At 52.0% G+C, this 15,272-nt stretch overlaps 7 protein-coding genes across 7 annotated transcripts; 4 read left to right on the top strand and 3 right to left on the bottom strand.

Moving 5' to 3' along the window:
* Positions 1-654: 654 nt before the first annotated feature.
* Positions 655-2,621, top strand: COCCADRAFT_99889 (uncharacterized protein; the record flags this gene model as incomplete). Its single annotated transcript, XM_007715525.1, has 3 exons — positions 655-1,248; positions 1,300-2,441; positions 2,495-2,621. The coding sequence occupies 3 exons, from the start codon at positions 655-657 to the stop codon at positions 2,619-2,621; spliced, it is 1,863 nt and encodes a 620-aa protein (XP_007713715.1).
* Positions 2,622-3,193: 572 nt separating this feature from the next.
* Positions 3,194-4,616, top strand: COCCADRAFT_38005 (uncharacterized protein; the record flags this gene model as incomplete). Its single annotated transcript, XM_007715524.1, has 3 exons — positions 3,194-3,244; positions 3,298-4,116; positions 4,179-4,616. 3 exons carry the CDS (start codon positions 3,194-3,196, stop codon positions 4,614-4,616), a joined length of 1,308 nt encoding a protein of 435 aa, XP_007713714.1.
* Positions 4,617-4,828: 212 nt separating this feature from the next.
* COCCADRAFT_6217 (uncharacterized protein) lies at positions 4,829-5,989 on the bottom strand (the record flags this gene model as incomplete). Its single annotated transcript, XM_007715505.1, has 1 exon — positions 4,829-5,989. One exon carries the CDS (start codon positions 5,987-5,989, stop codon positions 4,829-4,831), a length of 1,161 nt encoding a protein of 386 aa, XP_007713695.1.
* A 333-nt stretch (positions 5,990-6,322) lies between these two features.
* Positions 6,323-7,631, bottom strand: COCCADRAFT_99886 (uncharacterized protein; the record flags this gene model as incomplete). The annotated part of the gene is made up of 7 exons (XM_007715523.1): positions 6,323-6,823; positions 6,878-6,963; positions 7,011-7,036; positions 7,086-7,148; positions 7,204-7,330; positions 7,392-7,420; positions 7,474-7,631. The coding sequence occupies 7 exons, from the start codon at positions 7,629-7,631 to the stop codon at positions 6,323-6,325; spliced, it is 990 nt and encodes a 329-aa protein (XP_007713713.1).
* Positions 7,632-8,250: 619 nt separating this feature from the next.
* COCCADRAFT_38002 (uncharacterized protein) lies at positions 8,251-9,418 on the bottom strand (the record flags this gene model as incomplete). Its single annotated transcript, XM_007715522.1, has 3 exons — positions 8,251-8,374; positions 8,431-9,120; positions 9,171-9,418. 3 exons carry the CDS (start codon positions 9,416-9,418, stop codon positions 8,251-8,253), a joined length of 1,062 nt encoding a protein of 353 aa, XP_007713712.1.
* Positions 9,419-9,936: 518 nt separating this feature from the next.
* On the top strand, positions 9,937-12,725 carry COCCADRAFT_6214 (uncharacterized protein; the record flags this gene model as incomplete). The annotated part of the gene is made up of 4 exons (XM_007715504.1): positions 9,937-10,380; positions 10,428-10,796; positions 10,847-11,516; positions 11,566-12,725. The coding sequence occupies 4 exons, from the start codon at positions 9,937-9,939 to the stop codon at positions 12,723-12,725; spliced, it is 2,643 nt and encodes an 880-aa protein (XP_007713694.1).
* Positions 12,726-13,287: 562 nt separating this feature from the next.
* COCCADRAFT_38000 (uncharacterized protein) lies at positions 13,288-14,041 on the top strand (the record flags this gene model as incomplete). The annotated part of the gene is made up of 4 exons (XM_007715521.1): positions 13,288-13,307; positions 13,364-13,384; positions 13,445-13,584; positions 13,650-14,041. 4 exons carry the CDS (start codon positions 13,288-13,290, stop codon positions 14,039-14,041), a joined length of 573 nt encoding a protein of 190 aa, XP_007713711.1.
* Positions 14,042-15,272: the final 1,231 nt, after the last annotated feature.

Here is a 15,272-nt window from a genome sequence, read left to right as displayed (position 1 = left end):
TTCCGCATTTTAGTTCGCGTTCTTATCAAATGTGCATACTTCTACCTTTTCTATGCCTCCTACTTTGCTATTGGCCGACAAGAGTTTTACTTATGTCTGCCATTTCCCAAGGAATGCTGGAGAGGGGCTGACTGATCCTGTGCCATATTTCAGGCGTATGCAGAAGAGCTTTCGAAGGTCAAAGCATTTCAGTGCAGTAACTCCCATCAAAAAGCCTGTCGTGATGTCTCTTGATGTGCATGGGTGAGTCTGACCTGGCACATGCAGCCATGCCAGCGCCTTAGTTGCCCTATGATGCGTAGTGGGGGAGCGTTCATTGGCCGTGCGCGGCCTTCGCCACAAGTAAGAAAATTGATTCGCAAGGCTTTGTTGTTTGAGCCACCGTTGTCGATTGCCATCTTTTGATCTTTTCACATCCATCACTTGCACTTGCTTCCTTTCTTCTACACTGCATTTTCCGTCTCTTCCAGTCCCTTCATTTCCAGTAGAGACGCGTTGTGCCTTGACCGGAAACCCAAACGATCAGGCTTGGGCATTATCGATAAGAGGCTTAGCGGGGCACAAGATTGGCCCTTGATCCCAACCCTACGAAATTTCCTTCTCTTCACCTCCACCATCCCCGAGTCCCTTCCCCTGACGCCATATTAAGACATCATGGTCTCTGCGTCCAAAGCCGCCCGTCAGGCAAAGCGCGCCGCCGATGGCGACGCCAAGCCCAAGAAGTCGGCCACTTCCAAGTTGTCGTCCAAGGCCAACTCCAAGAATGCCTCCAAGGCCAACTCTGAGAATGGCGACAACCCCGAGGATCTTGAGCTGAACGAGGAAGTTCAGAAGCTCACTATGCAACAAGATAAGCATGGTCTGTCTGACCGTGTAACCACTGGTGTGCTTGCCTCGCTCGAGCAGTCGCGCGATGTCAAGATCATCTCTGCGTCGCTCGTGTTCCACGGCAAGGTTCTTTTCAACGACTCCACCATCGAGATCAACTACGGTCGCCGATACGGTCTGTTGGGTGAGAACGGTTGCGGAAAGACGACGCTGCTAAAGGCCATCGACAAGCGCGAGTTCCCCTTCCCAGAGCACATCGACATCTACCTGCTGAACCAGGGTGCTCCCAAGACTGAGTTGGGTGCCTTGGACTGGGTCGTCCGTGAGGCTGAGACTGAGCTGGCTCGTCTCGAGAAGATGGCTGAGGACATTCTTGAGAAGGACGGCCCTGAGAGCCCTCTCCTCGAGGATATCTACGAGGTACGTTGTAGTCGGATAATCACATTTTGACCCCCACTAACTAGTCAACAGCGTCAAGAAGATATGGACCCATCCACCTTCCACACTCGCGCTTCCCTCATTCTTACTGGTCTTGGTTTCAACAAGGTTACCATCAACAAGAAGACAAAGGACATGTCCGGTGGTTGGCGTATGCGTGTTGCACTTGCCAAGGCTCTTTTCGTCAAGCCTGCTCTGCTCTTGCTCGACGACCCCACTGCCCATTTGGATCTCGAGGCCTGTGTGTGGCTTGAGGAGTACATGAAGAAGTGGGAGCGCACTCTGGTTCTTGTTTCCCACTCCATGGACTTCTTGAACGGTGTCTGCACAAACATGATTGATATGCGTCAAAAGAAACTCCTCTACTACGGAGGTAACTACGATGCTTACCACAAGACCCGTTCCGAGCAGGAGGTCAACCAGACCAAGGCCTACGAGAAGCAGCAAGACGAAATCAAGCACATCAAGAAGTTCATTGCTTCCGCTGGTACCTACGCCAACTTGGTCAGGCAAGCCAAGTCTCGCCAGAAGATCCTGGACAAGATGGAGGCCGACGGTCTCATCGAGCCCGTTGCTGTTGACAAAGTCTTTACTTTCCGCTTCGCCGACGTTGAGAAGCTACCACCCCCTGTGCTTTCGCTTGACGATGTCACCTTCTCTTACTCTGGAGATCCAAAAGACAACCTGTACGAGAACCTCGACTTTGGTGTCGACATGGACTCGCGAACAGCTCTTGTCGGACCCAACGGTGTTGGAAAGTCAACGCTGCTCAACATCTTCACCGGAAAGCTCAGCCCTACATCTGGTGTTGTATCGCGCCATACTCACTTGAAGCTCGGTGTTTACAGCCAGCACTCTGCTGAACAGCTCGACCTCACCAAGTCTGCCCTTGACTTTGTCCGCGACAAGTTCCACCACATCAGCCAGGACATCCAATACTGGCGTCAACAGCTCGGTCGCTATGGTATGACTGGTGAGGCACAGACGTCCAAGATGGCTACTCTGTCCGATGGTCAAAAGTCTCGTATTGTCTTCGCTCTGCTCGCTATCGAGGGCCCCAACATGTTGCTTCTTGACGAACCTACCAACGGTCTGGATATCCCCACTATTGACAGTTTGGCTGATGCCATCAACGCCTTCAGCGGTGGTGTCGTCGTTGTTTCTCACGACTTCAGGTACGTTCATTCTCCCAGAGATATGTTTGTTCGACATGCTAACCTCAAAACAGATTGCTCGACAAGATTGCCAAGGATATCATGGTTTGCGAACACAAGACTGTCCGTCGGTGGGATGGTACTATTGGCGAGTACAAGGATCACCTTCGCAAGAAGATGGCTTCAACTGGTGCTCTCTAAATGGATAATTCGGAATTGGTTTAGAAAATGCATGTGTCCTTTGAGCAGCGGGGCGCGGGTACATAGCTAAAAGTAATGGCCTTAGAGCAGGTTTGAGATACCTCTGCAGTAGGCCGGCAGCTCATCGCTACCTGCGTCAGTGTCTCTGTACGAGCAGAGACATCTGGATTATGTGTTATGATGCATTGGGTTTTAGAGGAGTTTTAGAGTTGCCTTGCAATGAAATCATATCGCATACATGTCTTGATAAATTCTGTGAACTTTGCAGCATGTACTTAAAACGTAGAAGTAAGTTGTTGATATGACGTGATTGTAACTCGGAATGCAACGGACATAACAGGAGAGCATGGACAAGTAGTAGTGGGCCTGCACGTGCCGGTCTGCGAACTATGAGCTGTGACGAGCATCCCCGCAAGTTGACCTCCGCGGTGGAGCTTGAACATGGACATCCTCACATTAGCCACTCGTTGGTAACCTTGGTTCAGCAATTTCCCACCGGATTCAAAGAGCCCTAGATCCTCTGGGGTATCTCACTACATTCATTGTTTACTCACAGCAAACATCAGGCCGCCATGGCAGAGCTCACGAGCACGAAACTCAATGCCGAGTCGCATCTCTTGCTCGTATGTCCGGTTAAATTACGCGCAAGATGGCACTCACTAACTCACAATTCCAGGACCAACCTCTCCTCCGCATGCCATATGAGCTTTCCCGGCGCAACTTTAAAAACGCCCAGCGCGTCATCGAGCACTCCTCGACCGCCCTGCCCACCGCCCTCAGCGCAACCGCAAAAGCCGCAAACAAGAACGCCTCCCCAGAGGCAACCCTCTCCTCGCTCGACTCCCTGATTACCAAAATGCAAGGCCTAAAACGCAAACTCGAGGGCCTCCACGAAGAAGAAAACCGTCTCCACCGCGCTGCCAAAGCGCGCCTGCAGCACCTACAAGACCTCTACCAAGTCCAGAGTCTCGTCGACGTCAAATACGACGAATGGTCGCGCACACGACTTAGCAGGTTACTTGTCGACTACCTGCTCCGGGAGGGATATGCCGAGAGCGCAGCATGCCTTGCGCAAAGCAAGGGGATCGAAGATCTAGTCGATGTAGAAGCATTCGTAGCATGTCACAAGATCGAGCGGAGCCTCCGTGAGGGCATGAGTACGGCGCTGGCACTCGAGTGGTGCAAGGAACATGGCAAGGAGCTCAAGAAGGGAGGAAGCATGCTGGAGTTTGAGTTGAGGTTGCAGCAGTATATTGAGCTTGTGAGGCAGGGGCATGAGGCCGGATTGAGTGGGATGGATGGGTTGGAGGGGGAAGAGGGGGGTATGCACGGTGTTAGTATTGGTCGTGGTGAAGGAGGAGGAGGAGAAGCAAAGTTAGTGGAAGCCAGGGCGCATGCGAAGAAGTATCTTAGTGCGAGTGGGGATTTTACGCTCATGAGACAGGCGGCGGGTATGTTGGCGTATAGGCCGTGGGATGAGGTGGAACCGTATGCTGTAAGTTTTCTCTTCTTCCCCTCAAAGAGAGAATCAACGCAAATTAACATTGCCTAATCTAGTCTCTCTACTCTCCCTCCCGCTGGTCCTACCTCGCAGACCTCTTCGTCTCGACACATCACACACTATACTCGCTTCCGCCTCGCCCCCTCCTCCACATCGCCCTCAGCGCAGGTCTTTCTGCCCTCAAGACACCAGCCTGCCACTCCGAATACATTCCCTCAGCTACAAACGCCGCCTCGTCCGCTACAACTGTCTGCCCTATTTGCAGTGCTGAGCTCAAAGAACTAGCGCGCAATGTGCCGTATGCGCTGCATACCAAGAGTATTGTTGAAGATGCGCCGGTTGTGCTGCCCAATGGCCGTATCTATGGCTCTGAGAAATTGCGTATTTTCAATGAGAAGGTGGGGACGGAGCCAGGATTTGTTAGGGATCCTGTGGCTGGGCTGACGGGGGAGAAGTGGAAGGAGAGTGAGGTGCGGAAGGTGTATATTATGTGATTTGTTGTTTCTTTTCATTTCTTTCTTTCCTTGGAGGAAGAGGTTCGGTCTTTGTTTGCTACGGAGGTTATATGCGCATAGCGGGGCGTTTTTCTTTTTCGGTTTATCGTAGCGGGATGCCCCGGCGTGGGTTTTAGTCCTGCCTGTATTGGTGGTACGGTCTTTTTCTAGTCATGACGGGTATCTCAATTTTTAGGATGAGATTCATAGCCTCAATCATCGTCTTCCTCAGCTTCCTCCTCTTCAACGTCATCTTCTTTCTCCTCCCCCTGCAAAGCCGCCTTCATCGCCTCCTTCTGACTCGGTAACCTTCCCCCCCTCGACACCTTAGCCAGCCTCTCCATCTCCTTCTCCTCATCGCTATCAGCCACAAGCGGAATCTTCTCAAACACATACATCCTCGCCTCGCGATCTTCCCCTTTCCACCCACCACCTCCCTCCAGCGCCCCCAGCGTGCGAACGTGATGGTACCCCGGATACTGCTCCCAGTCGAACTTCCAGCTCTCAACTACCCTTAGCCCAACATGCCGTGCTAGATCGCGGATATTCCACAAAGTGTACGGTTCACCCTCAAAAAGAGTAACTATTATCTTCCCACCCATACGAAGAAACGGTTTAACATTCTGCTTGTTCTTCTGTTCCTGTTGTTGAGAATCACACTGAGATTGATGATCTCTCTTCCTCTTCCTACTCTCCTCCTTCTCCCTCTTCTGAGTCTGTAGAATATGCAACCTGCGCTTCGCATCTTTGGTATCAATACACGACTTGAAGAATTCAACAAGCAGCGCTTGGTTCGCGCGGACTTGGCGATTCACATCTGTACTGAGACCTCCCGTGTGGGGGAACATGAAGGCGATGGTGTCCCAGCCTTCCTCGTCATCGTCGCCATCGTCGCGCTTGCAGCGGAGATGCTTGTAGGTTGAGAGTTTTGTGGCGTCGATGGAGTGGAAGAGCGGGACGGGGGGTGTGAGGGAGGAGAGCTCGGTGGAGATGGGGATAAAGGTTGGGTATTTGGCTGAGACGTCTTCGCGCGAGTCGTAGCTGGTGGCTGTGACGTTTGCGCAGCCGTGCTCGATGGCGAGGGAGCGCGTGAAGCTGAAGTCGCCCTCGCCGACGAGGAGGATGTGGTCGTATTCGCCAAAGGGTATGGCGTGTTTCCGTTGCGAGGGTTGGACGTGAGCGGGCTTGGTCGCTGGTGGTGCGTCTTTCGCGCCAGTCGAGTTCATCTTTTGCTTCTTCTTTGCGGGTGGTTTTGTCGCGGCTTGTTTTGTTTCTGCGGCTTTTGCTGCTGCCTTGCGGTGGTGCGCTGCTATTTTTCTCTCACCCTCGCGCTTCAATTCCCGGCGCGCGCGCTTCGTTTTTGTCTTGGACATGTCGGCTATGTTCGAGGTTGTTCTCTGTGCTTCCGCAATTGGACGCAACTCGGAGGTTTGCGGGGAACTTTTGGAAAATTATGAGCTTGGACCATCACCTATCAAGGGTTTGAATGTGCATGTGAAAAGAGGGACGGAGGTATTTTGTGAATCAACGTTTCAATCCATAAGTCTCTGAGAAAATGATACAGACATCTGCACGACCAGATGATACATCTAGATGCGAGATGATTTCAATTGCTTCAACTACAATGTACAATAGACCTCCATGCGGCTACCACAATTCGTAAGCCTGCACACCTTGAGAGTTTAATGAAACATTACAATTTCCTCCTATATCAGGTCGCGCTTGACGAACTGGTCGTACAGAGTGGCTCCGAGCTTGGCAGGGGAGCGCTCGACAGTAACACCGGCGGCCTCAAGTGCGGTGATCTTGGAGTTGGCATCACCCTTACCACCGCTGACAATGGCACCAGCGTGACCCATTCTCCTGCCTGGTGGGGCAGAGATACCAGCAATGAAGCTAACAACAGGCTTGTTGGCGGTGTTGTACTCCTTCAGGAAGTCGGCAGCGTCCTCCTCAGCAGAACCACCAATCTCACCAATCATGATGATACCGTCGGTCTCTTCATCCTTGAGGAAGACGTTCAGGCAGTCAATGAAGTTGGTACCAGAGAAGGGGTCACCACCAATACCAACAACGAGGGACTGACCAAGGCCGGCTTGGGTAGTCTGGTTGACAGCTTCGTAGGTAAGAGTTCCGGAACGAGAGACGATACCAACGCGGCCGCGCTTGTGAATGAATCCAGGCATGATACCAATCTTGCATTGACCCTAGTAAAGTCAGAAGGCTATCCAGGTACGTGGGTGGGTGGATGGGGGACATACGGGAGCAATGATACCGGGGCAGTTAGGGCCGACCATGCGAGACTTGCTCTGGGACTTGAGCATATCTGTGATGCGCACCATGTCTACTTCCGTCAGTCACTGAGTTTTTCCTGAAAGACTTGCTCATACGTACCGTGTTGGGGAATTCCCTCAGTGATACTGTTTATTGTAAGTTTCCATGTACCTCAGTTTCCATATGTATACCTACGTCACAATCAGAGGAACCTCGGCGGCAATAGCCTCTTCGATACTCGCGGCAGCGACCGGTGGGCTGCAGCGTGGTTAGGTTTCAAAGGCGACACGAGTCGTAGGCGGGTGAAGCGTACGGAACGAAGATGGCAGTAGCGGTAGCTTGGGTCTCCTTCATAGCATCTGCCACATTCTTGAAGACGGGCAGTCCGAGATGCTGGGTGCCGGCCTTCTTGGGGTTTGTGCCTCCAACAACCTTTGTGCCTAACAAAGTGTCAGACCTGTCCCCCGCAATATCAAAATGGCCTTTTGGCTAGTCGCATACCGTATTCAATTGCCTGCTGTGCGTGGAAGCTGCCCGTGTGTTAGTGTTACCTTTTGCTTCAGCCTCTTCTGTTCCTACTTACGTTCCCTGCTTTCCAGTGAAACCCTGGAACAGAACCTTTGTGTCGCTGTTGATGCGAAGGTTCTTAATCGTCTCGGCATACTGCGAGGAAGCGGTCGCATACTGCCTGGTTGCGGCCTTTGATAGCGCAGAGCGCAGGGGTTGTCGGATAGACTGCATCGTGACTGATGAGTGGCCACGAGAGCAAATCTGGGGTAGTGAGAGGGTATCGCGGGATTGATTTGGTGGTGGTTGACAGTCTGGGAGAAGCTGCGACACGCCGGGGGTTCTTCGGTGGAGGAGCTTGGCCAACCCTAAAATCTCGTGCCAGGGTCCGTCCGCGCCCGACAACATCACGAAAATAACTCGTTTGTCTACGGCCGCAGAGCTGCACCGGCTGGATGCACCCACTGTCCGATTGCCAATGTGCCGAGGTCTTTAGTATCTGCAAGAATTGTCTGTATTTTCAACTTCATCGGAAGTTAATAGCACATTCCATCAACAACATGTCAAGTGTCCACGAACTGCGCTGTAACGCTTCAAGTATCACATCTCAAGTTGTTCAGAATCCGTGCGCAATGGCCGGATCGACGTTCTCTTGCAATCAGCTTCAAATTGGCTAGGACGAAAAAATCTCGGTGGACTAGTCAATTTTCAAATGTCCAGTAGGAGACTCAAATGGAAGTCTGGCTCATCACAGTGGTCAAGAGGATTGCGGAATGAATTTCGTGTGGCAGCCAGCATGGCTGTATTTTACATTTACTACATGTCTTGTACACGGCCGGGAATAGACCTGCATCTAGTCGTTAAGTTTTCCGTAAAATGGAATACCAATGGCTTGAAGAAGGAGACGGGCGTCTTTGTTGCTGGTGGCATCGGTTTGGATGGTAATATGGCAACCGGGAATCATCTTGGGAGGATAGCTAGGTTGTGTCAGTACAAGGTGACTCGACCGCGGCAGGTACAGCAGGAGACTCACGCGTCATAGTTGACCTCGATCTCGGGAAAGAGGGCAACTTGGTCCGGGGTAAGACCAAAGCTCATATTGCCGTGTCCATCACCAGATGAACCGGGCACGCCCTTCCACTCCTTGATCCTCGGCAGCACCACGTCGATCAGCTTGGCCAAAAAATTGTCGGCGTCTTCCTGTTCCATGGTAGAGGTGACTGCGACATATCTGCCCTTTCGCAGTCCCCAGCCGACTACGTTGTGCCTTGCCTTGTGCGAAATTGCTCGCACATTGCTAATGGCTTGCAGCACCATGCCGGCAACATGCAAATTTCCGCTGTTCTCTTGGGCTTCTGGCACCATGGAATGTACGACGACCTTTGTGATTTTGGGCACATTGCGGAATGTGCGGGGTTCTTGGAGCAGGCGGAGGACTTCACCCTTGCCTCGCGGGGGCCGCAGTGGGCGATTCTTGAAGTAGGGCGAGTCGCCAGTCCATTCGCGCAACCGCTGTTCGGTCTTGGGGGCCCGGTAGCCTGGGGGATAGTGCTGGTATGTGAGGGTGAGCAGGTCTGAGGCGATTTTGCTCTGGTACGTTTGCTCGAGGCGCGACAGACTGAAGGGCCCCGGCTGGAAGAGTCGCGATGCGGGATCTGACTCTGGCGGGGGCTGGTGAGGGTGGAGTGGACCGCGATAGTACTTGGGCGAGCGATATTGGTACCTGTGATGGGTGAGGAGGGATTCCTTGGTCATGCGGCGGGGACACGGTACCTGCTAGGCGGCAGCTGCTTGTTCCCTCTCCTCCGCAGCCGACTCCTCGCTACCGGGTCGAAATCCTTGACCAGATCTGCTGGCGGTGGTGGCGTGTGGAGGGAGGATGCGTCCTCAATTTCTGCGAGTGCTTGGGACGAGGCATTGCGGGCGAGGGCGGGCAGGGCGGGCAGGGCGGGGCGGAAAGCCGGTCTGGCGGAGTTTCCCAAGGCCACGGCGATGCGCAGCGGCAGGTCACGCATGGCCATGACGACGTCGGGAGAAGGCGTGGTGGGTGATTGTCGTCCGTGATAGCAGCAGCATGGCCCATGTCAAGTCTCCAGCGGACTTTTCCAGGCCATGCGCTATACGCTATACGCTAGACGATGAAGACTGCAGGGATCGCCTACATAATCGTACCGCCAGCCAGCTAGGGCCCGCTCTGGTAGCCAATAGGGCAGCCCCACCTAGAGGCACCTGGCTACGATAACGGCCACCAGCTCCTGCGCGGCTGACGGTCGCTGGTACACTCGACCATGTCTGGTGCTTCTTTGTCTCCTTGTGCTTCTTCCTATGCCGCCACTCGCCGTGCTGCTTCGTCGTTGCCTGCGTCCCGCGGCACGGCGTCATCCCGTTCCTTGGCTGCGCCTCGTCTGTTCCTTCCTCTAACTGGCATCAAGCCCGTCTGCCCCGCGACTTATCCATCACCCTGTCAACCTCCACATTCACCACCACCACCCACCCTTCTTCTGCATGCATTCTCCCATTGCCTACCACCTCCGCCATCATGAACGGCGTCTCGCGATTTCTTAGCCGGCGTGACAAGCACGGCGAAAAGCGCGCCTCCAAACACGCAAAATCAAAAGTACGCCCGTCCTCTTTCGCTTCTATTTGCTTGCTCGACTCCCCCGCCCCTGCGCCATGCTGCACCGTCCGTCTGCCGTCGCCTCCCCGGACGAGCCCCCGGCGGCGACTGTCGGCTGGTGTTCAGACACTGTATCATAAGCTCCCATTTGTATTGTCGCATTCTCTAGGCGACAGTCTTCTATTACTGCACACTTCAGCGCCAGGTCGACCTCTTCACTCACCCACTACCATTCAAGACCCTCTCACCCCCTCTTCTGACCATATGTCTCTCCAGTCTCAAGCCCAAGATACTCCGCTCGATCTCTACAGAATATTCACCAGCGAAGGGCCCAGGCCGCCCGCAAACGACCATGCCGAGAAAAAAGTACGTCAAGAGACACGACTGCACGCACTCTCATTGACCATGTACAGGTCAAGATGCTGCTTACCCGGCTCCACGGTTCAGGCATAACAAAAATGGCAGAGGAACAAGCCGAACACGCCCTCGCTTGGTACCCGGATGACCTCGACAAGGCCTACGATCTCTTAGTCCTTGCCAACGAATCGCTCGAGGGCGAACTGAAGGACTACAACCCCAACGTTCCCATGCTGGGCGCCATCAATCGGAACATGGTGACATGCTATCTAGATGCGCTCCTCTTTGCCATGTTTGCGCGTCTTGATAGCTTTGAAGCCATGTTGTATGACAATTTTGAGGATGAGCCCCGGAAGAAACTGGCCGCTGTCTTGAGACTATGGGTGAACCTGTTGCGCACAGGCCAGCTTATCAGAGTCGACCTGGTATGGTCTATCCGCACCACCGTCACTTTCGTAACTAATGACCATCACAGACAAAGCATCTTCAGGATTCGCTCGCACGATGTGGCTGGGAAGATGCGGCGCAGGTGCGGCAGCAGGACGCATCCGAAGCTTTTACATTCATCACAGGCGCACTTGAACTGCCACTCCTTACCCTAAAGATGGACATTTATCATACTGGGCGCGAAGATAAAGAAGACGACCACAAGTTTGTAAACGAACGACTCCTGGAAGTTGCTATCCCAGAACCAGAAGAAGGTCGTATCGTTACGCTCGAGGACTGCTTAGAGACCTATTTCAACAACAGAATCGAGGTGAAGCGCTACCTGCAACGGCAAAACACGATTGCCACCATAAGATCAACCAGGGATGAATTCACAGGCAAAGATTCTGAGAAAAACGAGTCGATACACATCGAAACTGCAGAGATGGACACGCCAATGACTCCAATTGTCTCATCTCCCATATCGCTGGAGCCTACAACCCCTTTGGCACCAGTTCGACCTGAGCTAGAAGGCCGTCGCCGTGCTGATAGCATCTTCGGTAAGCGCTACTTGCGCCAGCCTCCTGAAGCCCAAACGTTCGACGAGAAGAAGCATGTCGAGGATATGCTAGACAACAGCTCTGGCGGTCGACCCCGCTCAGCTTCTCTACTTAAGAAGGAGATTCTCATGCCAGCATGGCAGTTTTTCAGTCTAATTCGTAAGTCGAATTTTGCCGCCAATATATGTGGTGCTAACAATTTTGGTAGCATGGTACACGGACAACGTACCAAGGTCGGATGCGCAGGTTGCAGCGCATTTCTCTGCAAAACGCCCTGTTCTCGGAATATGTCTGAAGCGATACACTATGAACCCAAATGGCACCCCAAAGCGCCTCGATACATATATCGACATTCCACTTGACATTGGCTTGCCCCATTTCATTTCCGACGAAAGAATGAAAGAAGAGGGTCCATTATTCGGCAATTTCAAGCTAGTGCTACAATCGGTCGTCTGCCATCGAGGTGTATCAGTGGATTCTGGTCATTACGTTGCACTTGTTCGTGCCAATGCTCATGGGAGGCCCGGAACTGCTAATTCCGAATCTGACGAAGAAGAAGCGAAATGGCTACGGTTCGACGATCTTTCAAATCAACGAGTCACCGAGGTCGACATTGAGCAAGCTCTGCGCGAAGAGTCGCCGTATCTCTTGTTCTACCAAGTACAACCTATTGATGAAGAACTGGCTTCCAGAGGTGATCCCCCAACCTACGCAGAGGCGCAGTCCAGAATCCCGTCTGCAGATCCATCCCGTGAAACGCTGGCCTCTGTGCCCTCTACTACTGCAACAGATGTCGATACTACTGGCGACTGGGAAAAGATTAGCGTGCCTGATGCGCATACTGAACCAAATCGCACGGACGAGCCAGCCAGTCGGAACAGCACTTCCAGTAATTGGCGGACCAGCATAACCATTGACGACGGCGAAGGGAGCCTTCGTGGACGAACCCAACCGACAACCCCAGCTGAAGATAAGACCGGCTTCGTATCTGTTTCCCGACGCGGCTCACGTATATGGATGTCCGGCGCTGGCAAAAGTCGGCCGGGTAGTCCAAGTGGCGAGAATCGATTGTCCATTACTCTGTCGCGGCTGACAGGCCGGGGCAGCAATAACAAGTTGATCACGACAGAGGTTATTAGTACTGGCGATGAACCTAGTGTTGTAACTGACAAGGCCATAAGCCCTGAGGGCAGCCAAAAATCACCGTCTCCGGTCAAAGAGAAGAAAGAATCTGGAATTTCACGAAGCAAGAGCAAAAAAGAGAAGAAGGACCGGATGAGGAGCAAGAGTAGAGAGCCTGGTGCGGTCCTGGACAAAGGTAAGTCAAAGGGAAAGAATAGGCCGGATCGCGAATGCGTTGTAATGTGATTGCTACAAGGTCTGGTTATTGGTTGGCATTGGTTGCATTGGGACAGGGGTGGCTATGAGGTTGACACCGGAGTTTTTGATATTTTAGCGTGGCGTTCGGGAACAAACATGGGTTCATGTGGATTGGGTACCAAGGGTGTCAAATAGGCATCGGTTTGCATACACATCCACAGGACTATTATAGATAAGATACCCTAAATTCAAGTAGAGCCAGAGCGCTGGCAGACTGCCAGACCTCGATATTTTTTGCTGCACTTGTGAAACCTGCTGTACCGAAGGAAACTATCGCTATACTGTTGTGAACTAGGAATGTGTTCTGAGAAGACTTTGGACGAGCCTAGAAGGGTGAAATCCAATTGAGGTTAACCCGCCGCCGGCAACCTGGCCTCTTGGGTCGCGCTAGGGTTATCCTCGCCCACCACAAAAGTCGCCCGCTCATCCCTTCGGCTTCTCTCCCACGTTTCGCGCCACAACACCTCACCTCTCTTCTAGGACTTTTTATAATCCTCTGCCGAAGCGCTCCTTACCTAGCCACCTCGATTCATTCACCCCAACTCTCACAATGGCTATCAACCCACAAATGTATGCATCCCCGGCCTCCGAGGCTGTTGAAGACAGTTTGCTAATCCTCGCCGCAGTTCCAACCTGGTCATCATCCTGTATGCTCCTCTCTAGCCTTTTCGCACCCGCAGCAGATCAGAAATCTAACACATATGCAGGGGATTCATGCAAATCTCAAAAAAGATTCCGTTTGATGACCCCAACGTACTCAACGGCGTGCGCGCACTCTACATTGTCTCCAACCTGATCATCGCGGGCATCTACCTCTACGTCCAGACGCAGATCAACAAGAAGAATGGTGCGTCGCTCCACAGTCGCAAACACTTTTGATAAGGAGGAAAGAGGCTAACACACGTGGCGCAGACATGACCGTCGTCAAATACGTCGAGCCCGCGCCAATGGGATCCGGCGAGGAACCCAAATTCGTCGCTACAACCGTCAAGGCGTACGATCTCGGCAAGCTGCGCGAGCTCTTCAAGGCCCAGGCCATGGGTGTCGGCATGATGTGCGTTATGCACCTTTACTTCAAATACACCAACCCGCTCCTCATCCAGTCCATCATCCCCCTCAAGGGCGCGTTCGAGGGAAACCTCGTCAAGGTTCATTTGTTCGGACAGCCGGCAACTGGTGACCTGGCCAGGCCATGGAAGGCTGCTGGCGGTATGATGGGTATGGGTGCTGGTGAGATTAAGACGGACAAGAAGAGCATTGAGGCTGCTGAGCGCGCTGGACGCGGTGGTGTCAAGGATGAGTAGGCTGGTTGCATGATTCGCATAGTGCCATGTGGTGTCTAGATTATTTAGAAGTCGCTGCTGGTATCTTGGACTGTCAAATTTCGGAACCCCCCGGATAGGAGCTTACTGTTATCTTGTACAACACTAATGAAACTTTTCAGCCTATCCCTTAATTCTTTTGTTCGCCTTTTGACTATGCGTATTGTGAACGTTATTGCGGGGTGTATTGACAAAAAGAAAGGAAAGGAAAGAGATAGACAATGTTAGTCAGCATTGTGTTTGTCGTCCATGGGGAGTAGTCCACTCTAAACTCTAACCATAAGACCAAGAGTAAAGTCCTATCTCAAACATGAATTAAGTTTCATCCATTAGATTAGTAAATTCCACCTCTTCTATCAAACATGCACACTGCCGTCTCTGCCATCTCCTCCCATATTAACCCCATACCAAACGTCGTAACTATTCCAAACCCCAACATTCCTCATCTCCGTACTCGTACCAGTTCACCCTCTTACATTTATCCCGCTCATTTCTTATATCACACCTCTTTCTTACGTCGTGTAATCTGTATCCACACAACCAACATGATTCACTTCTTTGGACCAAGGGCAAATTGGAAATTTTGGAAAGTGGGGGGTTGAGATGCGAGATAGGTTTTTTGTTTTTTATTACCTGTGTATCGACTATTTTGAAGGAAAGGGGTGCTTGGGGGAGATGGATTGGATTGCAGCATGTATGCATTGTGATGCGGTATCCAGGTCGAGTGAGTGGTATATACTGGAGGTTTGGAACTTTAGGGGTTTTTTTTTCTTTCAATGCTGGGGTTTTTAAGAGTTAAAAGAGGTGTAGGGATTAAGTGTATTGTGCACGCAAAATACGAAGAATATCCAAAGTACCATGTAGTATACGTTAAGACGCTCAAAACACCAAGTTAAGAAAGTGTACATAGTGGGAGGTTAGAAATGGTGATGGTAGCAGAAAAAATATATATTCTTGATATTCTAATTCGTCTGATTGAATGGCAAATTTGGTATTTGCAACATAAAAGTTATATACGCTGACTCCAAAATAGGGAGTTGTCTGGAAAAGAAATCCCATGTTTGGTCGAATGCTCGGTCCCCCTATAGCCGAGCCTGTTACAATTACAGCTGTCTTACTGTAGAAAATTGCGGTGTGAGTTCTTCCTCTAGCATGCGTAGTGCTTCTTGGTGACGCCGAGAACTCGTCTACGTCTTCTCGACGTTCTCCTCCC

Source organism: Bipolaris zeicola, assembly GCF_000523435.1.
Source record: "Bipolaris zeicola 26-R-13 unplaced genomic scaffold scaffold_108, whole genome shotgun sequence".
Taxonomy (NCBI): domain Eukaryota; kingdom Fungi; phylum Ascomycota; class Dothideomycetes; order Pleosporales; family Pleosporaceae; genus Bipolaris; species Bipolaris zeicola.
This window is presented reverse-complemented; position numbering and strand designations above follow the sequence as displayed.